Source organism: Tasmannia lanceolata, unplaced genomic scaffold, assembly GCF_043159265.1.
Source record: "Tasmannia lanceolata isolate RefF3 unplaced genomic scaffold, GAP_Taslan_0.1 ptg000011l, whole genome shotgun sequence".
NCBI classification, from domain to species: Eukaryota; Viridiplantae; Streptophyta; class Magnoliopsida; order Canellales; family Winteraceae; genus Tasmannia; species Tasmannia lanceolata.
This window is the reverse complement of record NW_027518688.1, coordinates 6,345,459-6,354,473: the sequence shown is the minus strand read 5'-3', so window position 1 is coordinate 6,354,473 and position 9,015 is coordinate 6,345,459. Positions and strand designations below refer to the sequence as shown.

The 9,015-nt window shown below is 41.3% G+C and overlaps 1 protein-coding gene across 1 annotated transcript; it reads left to right on the top strand.

Moving 5' to 3' along the window:
* Positions 1-1,040: 1,040 nt before the first annotated feature.
* Positions 1,041-5,620, top strand: LOC143886388 (calcium-transporting ATPase 12, plasma membrane-type-like). The gene is made up of 2 exons (XM_077390338.1): positions 1,041-1,981; positions 3,174-5,620. Exons 1-2 carry the CDS (start codon positions 1,163-1,165, stop codon positions 5,454-5,456), a joined length of 3,102 nt encoding a protein of 1,033 aa, XP_077246453.1. The 5' UTR covers positions 1,041-1,162; the 3' UTR covers positions 5,457-5,620.
* Positions 5,621-9,015: the final 3,395 nt, after the last annotated feature.

Here is a 9,015-nt window from a genome sequence, read left to right as displayed (position 1 = left end):
TTGTTAGGCCTTGATGCAAATAGGATGTGCCCAGAAAATCTTCTCCATATAATGATTATCAGTTCGATCCATGTGCATTTTTATACTGTGCCATCCATTTCAAACCTCGACAAATTGGAGGGTTAGGATGATCTGGTAGAGAAGTTCTTCTCAGCACACCCTATTTATTTCAGGGCCCAACAAATGAATGGTTTGGATCACCCAAATAATGTGAGCACCGCAGTATTTTTGTGCCGCACGATAACTTCTAATGAAAGAAATAATCTTAGACACTCACCCTTCACTCGTCAATCAAGGGTGAGAATAGAGGAGTCCACCTTTAAATGGTATGTCTGAATTGATCTAGCCATCAATCTTTGGGTCAGTGCAATTGTGACCGTTGATCATGTAGACCATATGAAGGACCATCAATAAGATTAAAGCTCACAAAACTCACAGTTCAGGATCATCCGATCTGACCTGCGACACGTACACAACCATGTCCAGGTAGCACAGGTGATATTTATAAAAATGGAAATGATATAAGTACAACCTTGTTTTGATAATTGCACAAACTCAGTTTGTCTTTTCTTTTCTAATTGGTTTATGAGAGCTTTTTTGGAAGTGTAATAATCTTTTACGGCTCTCTAAAAAATAAAAGACAAGATGGGTTAGTGCAATTATTAAAACAAGGTTGTGCTGATATCATTTCCCAGTAAAAACACTAGTAAAGGTTCCCATCACTTTCCTCTGTATTGGTTTCAAAAAGTAATATAAAAAGTCCAAATACGTACGACACGTCTATAGAAATTTGAAAGATATTCTTTGTAACCGACCTTACCGACCAGTTTCCTATAAATTTCAGTAGGATTGACATCGAGATTGAATAACAAAACCTTCAACCGATTAAGCAAGAGGCCTTACCGACTACGCTAAGAAACGCATGATTCCAAAAATAATTCAACAGCGTTTCAGTATTTGCGGCGAACTTTCGAGACAATTTAAACTTCATTGCAAAGTCATCTTTGCTATAAAGTTTGTTGGGAATTGGCAAACTACAGTAAAGAAATCCCAAAGTTAAGAGCGTTCCATTCTCTTGCCATTGCAAGATTGCTTTCTGTTTCTTTCTGCGTGGGATTGTTTTTAATAAACACACCACCTTTTGCATTGTATTTGTCTCTCCATGTCCAATCCGACTGATTTATGTGCTGCATTCTTCCACACTATTGCATCTACTACACATGTTTCTACCACTAAATCACCCCACAAGAGATGGAGAATGGCTTTTGTTGCTCTCTATTCCTACCGAGTTATGCTCAATTTATTATTTGACAAGAAAAAGCTTTTCTCTAGAAAATCCCGCAATCCATCTTACACTACTCTGAATATCCAAGCCTACGACTATGAAGATGACGATAAAAATGGCGAAGGATCATCGGGTTCTATCGACCAAAAAACTCTCACGAAGATCGTCAAGGAAAAGGACTTGAATTCTCTTCATAAATTCGGGGGAGTTGAAGGAATCACCACATCTTTGGAAACAGACGCAGAGAAAGGAATCTCCGGCGACCCCACCGATCTTCATCGGAGACGCAATGTGTTTGGTTCAAACACGTACAAAAAGCCACCTATAAAAGGGTTCTTTTTCTTTGCCTTTGAAGCTTTCAAAGAACGTATTATTCTCATCCTTTTGGGCTTTGCTACTCTCTCCCTTGCCTTTGGAATCAAGGAACATGGGTTGAAAGAAGGATGGTACGATGGCGGAAGTATATTTATCGCTGTCTTTTTAGTTGTGGCTGTCACTGGTGTTAGTAATTATCGGCAAGCGAGGCAATTTGATAAACTATCAAAGAATAGTGACGACATTGGAGTGGATGTCATACGAAATGGCCGGCGGCAACAGAGCTCAATCTTTGATATAGTAGTGGGTGATGTCGTATGCTTAAAGATCGGTGATCAAATTCCAGCCGACGGATTGTTCTTGAGTGGCCATTCCTTTCAGGTAATGTGAAATTAACAACCAATTACTCCATGAGCTTAAGCTGTTAGAGTTGGGATTTTTTATTTTATTTTGAATAATGCTGTTAGAGTTGGTGTTATTTATTCTCTTATACTTCATAATACACGTGGACTTTTAATATTAAGGTCCGTTTGGAAACACATAATATAGAAGTAAAAGGAAATGAATGAGAAATTATATGGTGCCAACCAGACAGAAGTACCGCCCTTGATATTTGATCCAATAGCAACACCTTACACAATGTGCTTCTGTTGGATCAAATATCAAGGGTGGTGCCTCTTGCACGAGCATGCTGGATCGAGCACCGTATAAAAGCTCCGAAATGAATATTTAATTCTCCTTTTTCTGCTTTCTTTTTTCCTTGATAGTAGACGAACATCAAACAGTACAAACCAGCTTGGTTTGCATTTGGAAAATTTAGAGTCGACGAGGACATTCATATGAATATTAAAGAACAGAACACGGAGGAACTTCCTCCGCAACTATCTAATTGCAAGGGGAAACAAGGGGTGTGGAAATATCAATTAAAAGAACATAACATGGAATTGATATTGTCACACCCCTTCCTATTACAGAGTTGCGGGAAACAAGGGGTGTGAAAATATCAATTAAAAGAACATAACATTAGAGAGTTGCCGAGGAAGATTCCCTGCAACGTTGCGGAGCCAAGTTCTGTTGAATATTAAATGGCTTCCCATTTTTACATGGTGCACAAGCGTCAAGACCGTGCGGGTGTACCGCCCTTGATATTTGATCCAACAGCAGCCCACTTCTTAAGAGGCTGATGTTAGATCAAACATCAACGTGGTACTTTTGACGTCCTATGCACACGGCACTTGATGCTCGCTTGCCATATAATTCCTCCCCATTTTTTTACTGACCATATTTTCTTGATTTGGGAAGAAAGACTGTTCGCATTTCGAAAATTTAGTAAAGTCAAATGAATAGTAAATGACTACCAAACAATGCTAGGAATGTAAATTGTGTCCTTTTATTTTGATTTTCCCTTCTTTTTTTTTTCTTGGAGCATCCAAATGAGTCATTAATAAATTGTTTAATTTTGAACCCTGGACTAATCTTTGAGACAATGCTCTGATACCATGTGAAACAACCAATTACTCCAAAAGCATAAGCTGTTATAGTTGGTGTCATTTAATCATTCATACTTCTACAGTTGGATGAATCGAGCATGACGGGTGAGAGTGATCATGTGATCGTCGATGCCGGACGGAATCCATTTATGTTCTCTGGTACCAAGGTGGCCGATGGGTATGCCCAAATGCTTGTCCTCTCTGTTGGAATGAACACTACGTGGTGCGAGATGATGAGCACAATAAGCTCTAATTCAGACGAGCAGACGCCATTACAAGCACGTCTTGATAAGCTCACTTCTTACATAGGAAAGGTTGGTTTAGCCGTCGCTTTTCTTGTTCTCACTGTGTTGCTGGTTCGATACTTCACGGGAAACACAGAAGATGAGAATGGTAATCGGGAGTTCACTGCAAAAAAGACGAAGATCAGCGATGTGATGAATTCGATGGCAAGTATTTTTACCGCGGCAGTTACTATTGTAGTTGTGGCAATTCCTGAAGGTTTGCCATTGGCAGTTACTCTCACTCTCGCTTATTCGATGAAGAGAATGATGGCTGATCAGGCCATGGTTAGGAAACTCTCTGCTTGTGAAACCATGGGCTCTGCAACCACCATTTGTACTGATAAAACTGGAACACTAACGATGAACAAGATGAAGGTGACTAAGTTTTGGCTCGGCGAAGAATTAATGGAGGAAAAGCCATCTCTAATTGGCCAAAATGTTCTTGAATTGATACACCAAGGAGTGGGTCTGAACACAACTGGTAGTGTTTATAGACCCAGTTCAGTGTCAGTGCCTGAGTTTTCTGGTAGCCCAACAGAGAAAGCGATTCTTTCTTGGGCTGTGTTGGAGTTAGGCATGGATATAGAGGATTTAAAGCGAGGTCCCACCATTTTACAAGTTGAAGCCTTCAATTCAGAGAAGAAAAGGAGTGGGGTTTTGATTAGGAAGAACGACGAGAAGATCACCCATGTGCATTGGAAAGGAGCCGCCGAGATGATAATGGCAATGTGTTCAAATTACTTTGAGATTGACGGGTCTTTGAAAGGATTGGATAATCAGAAAAGGAATAAATTTGAGCAAATCATTGAAGGTATGGCAGCGCAGAGTCTCCGATGTATTGCTTTTGCTCATAAGAAAATCATAGAAGAAGAAAAAATTGAGGATGAAGATGAAGTAAAGCTCAATGAACTACCAGAAAATGGCTTGACATTATTAGGACTGGTGGGCTTGAAGGACCCATGTCGGCCGGGGGTGAGAGAAGCTGTGGAGGCTTGTAGAAATGCTGGAGTTAGCGTCAAAATGATAACTGGAGATAACATATTCACGGCGAGAGCCATAGCCGTTGAATGTGGAATACTCAACCAAGATCAAGATTTAAATGGAGTAGTGGTGGAAGGACAAGAATTTCGAAACTACTCTGCGAAAAAGAGGATGGAAATGGTAGATAAGATATGCGTGATGGCGAGGTCCTCCCCCTTTGACAAGCTTCTCATGGTACGATGCCTGAAACAAAAAGGGGAAGTAGTTGCAGTCACTGGAGATGGCACAAATGATGCCCCGGCATTGAAAGAAGCCGACATTGGGCTTTCAATGGGAATTCAGGGCACCGAAGTGGCGAAAGAGAGCTCAGACATTGTCATATTGGATGACAATTTCGCTTCAGTTATCACAATTTTAAGGTGGGGGAGGTGTGTTTTTAACAACATTCAAAAGTTTATCCAGTTCCAACTAACAGTCAATGTTGCAGCTCTGGTCATAAACTTCATAGCAGCCATTTTTTCGGGCAAAGTTCCTCTAACAGCAGTCCAACTTTTATGGGTGAACCTGATTATGGACACATTAGGAGCTCTGGCTCTAGCAACTGAGAGACCCACAAAAGATCTAATGGAGAAGAAACCAGTTGGTCGAACAGAACCACTTATAACCAGTATCATGTGGAGGAACCTTATAGCCCAAGCTCTCTATCAAATTGCAGTTCTATTGATTCTACAATTCAAGGGAGGATCCATCTTTAATGTGGACGAAGGGGTTAAGAACACGCTGATCTTCAACACATTTGTTCTTTGCCAAATTTTCAATGAGTTCAATGCGAGGAAGCTTGAGAAGAGGAATGTGTTTAAAGGGATTCATAGGAACAGATTGTTTATTGGAATTATAGGGGTTACCCTGGTTTTGCAGGTGGTAATGGTGGAGTTCTTGAAGAGGATTGCTGATACAGAGAGGTTGAGTTGGGGACAGTGGGGTGCTTGTATCGGATTTGCAGCAGTTTCATGGCCAATTGGTTGGATTGTCAAGTGCATTCCAATCTCTGATAGACCGTTGTCTGGACTTCTGAAGCGTGTCAGATGCTCAAAATTCTAGAGAAAAGGGGGATTCATTCCATTCTTATTTAGTTCTTTTATAGCTTTGTATTTCATTATTCGCTACAAGTCCTATAGTAAGGGCTTTTTTTTCAGCTGCTCTATTTTGTCAATGTACTTACTAACTAGATATTAATGGATTATTTGATAAAAGATGACCTTCTATGTTTATTATTTTTTTGAAAATTGACAGTTTCATTGATACTATGAAGATTACATTGGGGACCAGGGGTCCCTACTTTCATTACATAGAATCAATCAAGGATGGCTAGGAGCATGCTCTTAAACCAGTAAAAAGCCAAAAAATGATCTTTTGGGTCACCTACTACAATGAGTTCTACACTTCCATGCGCTGCTACCCTGCCAAATACCTATTTCACTTCCCTTTCAAATTCTTCATCTACTACCGCAGCTGAAAATACCTTCACCATTCCCCCTTCCTTTCCGTTATATTGCACAATGGTCTCATTTGAAAGTGCCATATTTGTGGACCCCATCAAATCATAGATGTGACCTAATCCTACACCTAATCCTAGAGCCCACCATTGTTCACCCTAATCCTACCCTTCTAGCCCCAAAGTTGCACCTCGATCAAACCCCATCTTTACCCTCCACATCCAACCTCTTCATTTTTTTCCCCGAATCCGGCCACCCTTTTCACACTCCTACCACGTCCACCACTTCCAACAACTCATCAGCCCACTTTCTCCATCCACCCAACCCAGATCCGATCATTTCCCCAATAAATCTGGCCCACTCGGACCCAGATCCAGCTATTTCGCACCTCCAGCCACCATTGATGCATCCTTGCGAGGTCTGCCCAACTCTGGGCATCATCCGGCCACTAACACCTCCCTTGCCCATCAAGGGAGAGAAAGTGAAAGATCAAAACATAGGCAAGATAGATCTAAGAGAAAGACAGACATGAGATGAAGAAAGAGGGGGGGGGGGGGGGGGGGGGGGGGGGCGTAGAAAAAGCAGAAAGAGAGAGAATAGGAAGAGATCAAAAAAGTGAAAGAAAAGAAGATAGGAGAGAAAGGGATATCAGGAAAGGAGAGAGGGAGATCGATCGAAGAGAGAAAGATCAGTGAGAGATGGGGAAGAAAAAGAAGATAGAGGGAGAGAGAGAGAGAGAGACGAAATAGGGAAGAGAGAGACAGGAGAGAGAGAGAGACGAAAAAGGGGAGAGAGATAGAGGCGGGAGAGAGACGAGATAGGGAAGAGAGAGAGACGGGAGAGAGAGAGAGACGAAATAGGGAAGAGAGAGAGAGAGAGACGGGAGAGAGAGAGCCGAAATAGGAGAGAGAGAGAGAGACGAAATAGGGAAGAAAACGCTTCCCCTCCCTAGGGTTTCCATCGACCTAGGGAGGGAGCTCCAAAATCGCCTTGCCTTCTTTTTCTCAGAGACAGTTCCCCGAGAAAATCATGACCTTCTATGTTTATGTAAATCAGGGATTCTCCAATCTAATGTTGTATATAATTTATGTCGATTCTTAGGATTAGATTATATTCCATCTAATGCTGCCATATGTATTTGTGTTTGTGTGTGTGTGTGTGTGTGTTGAGGGGGGGGGGGGGGGGGTGTTCGATATATTCTCCCCTCTTTTTAATTGACAACTCCCTTTTCTTCTTTGAGTGATTGGATTGCCAACTCTTGCACTGCATTTTTGTAGTTGATCATTTTTTTCTTTCTGTTTCTTAGATTGCATTCTTTTAAAATTCAGATCCAACACATATTTAGCTAAATTTCTGGACTTCTGTTCTAGTCGTCCATTCTTTGAATGTTTATTGTCTTCTCTATTTCCTTTGATTTCCTTCACTAGCTCTTTCTACCACAAAGAGAATGAAAAATATTAGGCCTACCTTATATCCCAAGTATTTGTTTCCCTTTTAATCTAAATTAATGCCAGGTTGATCTTCATCTTTCTACCATTATGTCACTTGCTCTTTTTCACTTGTAGATTTTTTTTTTTTAAAATTGACAATTTCATTGATGCTATGAAGATTACAATGGGGACCAGGGGTTCCCTTGCATTACATAGAATCAATTAAGGGTGGCCAAGAGCATACTCCTTGGCCAATAAAATCAAACAGAATCTTCTGTGTCCCTGTTGTAGATAGATAAATACTTCCATGCACTCCCACCATGCCAAATCACTGTATCACTTCCCTTTTGAAATCTTCATCTACTACCGCATCCAAAAAAAACCTTCACCAAACTGCATCCTTTCCTTTACATTACCCAATGTCTGAGGCATCCATCAAAACAGGCTTGCCCTCACCATCTAGATAGTCAATCAGTTTGTATCTTTGGATGACAAACCTAAAATGCGCACTCCCCTCGCCATAATCATGAAGGATCAAGAAACCCAGCATGATTATGAGAAATTCCTCTAAAGTCCCGATCAATAAGCAGAATGTTTCTGTTAATAATACTTTCTTCCACCAACCGGATACCCACCACCCTAAAGCCCTACACAGGCTAAGCCATGTGAGATTCCTAGCTCGAGACTCAAAGATGAAATCTTTCCTTTACTGCCGAAGGCATTCTCCCAACAATGCCATCTCTTCATAAACAGTCATCTTTCTCAACTACTACATGACATTCTCTAGCACCAAAAAACCCCAAGGGTAAGCCAAAACTTCGATCACTCCAAGGCTTCATGACTAAAGAACAAAAAAGAGGCCCCTTCGACCCAAAGGCTACTAACTTCTAACTGGAAAAACTAGTAATAATAATTCAGCCCGAAGCAAAACTTACCCTGGGCGACCGGGAATAAACTTTGAGGAGTTTTGAGAGTCTACTATTTTTCTTTCTTGACCCTATCAAAGATGCATCCAAAAGATTCTCAACAATACGAGCGAGGAGGTTATTTCCTGATCTTGCCACCCTAGCATTAAGATTTAGGCGATGATTAAAGCCGTCGGAGGCTCGGGAAACGAAGGTGTTCCTTACTTTTGGAGGAAGGGCACCTTTATTTCTATCCTTATTGGGAAGGTCCGACCAAGCAACTTTCCTTCTAGGGGCAATAGAATCAAAAGGCTTACTCTTCTCGAGTCCCACCAGGGGCAGACAAGACTGACCAACGCTCCTAACTGCAGGCCACTTCACACCTTTCTCGAGCTCTTTCTCAATGCCATCCTTGGATTTGAAATTTGAATTACACAGGGTAACTAACGGCTCATCAGGAGACCGATCCTCAATCGGCAGGGAACCCCCAATCGGCGGTATAATGCCCATACCGGCACATCCCAAGGAACTAGAGTAATCAGAAACACCACTTTTATTATTGTGTTTTTTCTGGAAATCAATCCCAATGGAGTAAACCTTATCAAGGATTCTAATTCTAACACAAGAACCATGGAAAACCCACCGGGGGGCCAAAATTTTGGCAAAGACAAAACTCATACAATGGTGGTGGTTGCCTTCCATTTTGGTTTCCAATGCTTTACCAAATAGATTCTTCCACCGTTGAAACAACCTATGCATGCAAAGGGATGCCATAAAAATTAACCCCAAGAGCTTCCTCACCTTGAAGGAAGTCCCTATTCCATGGTGA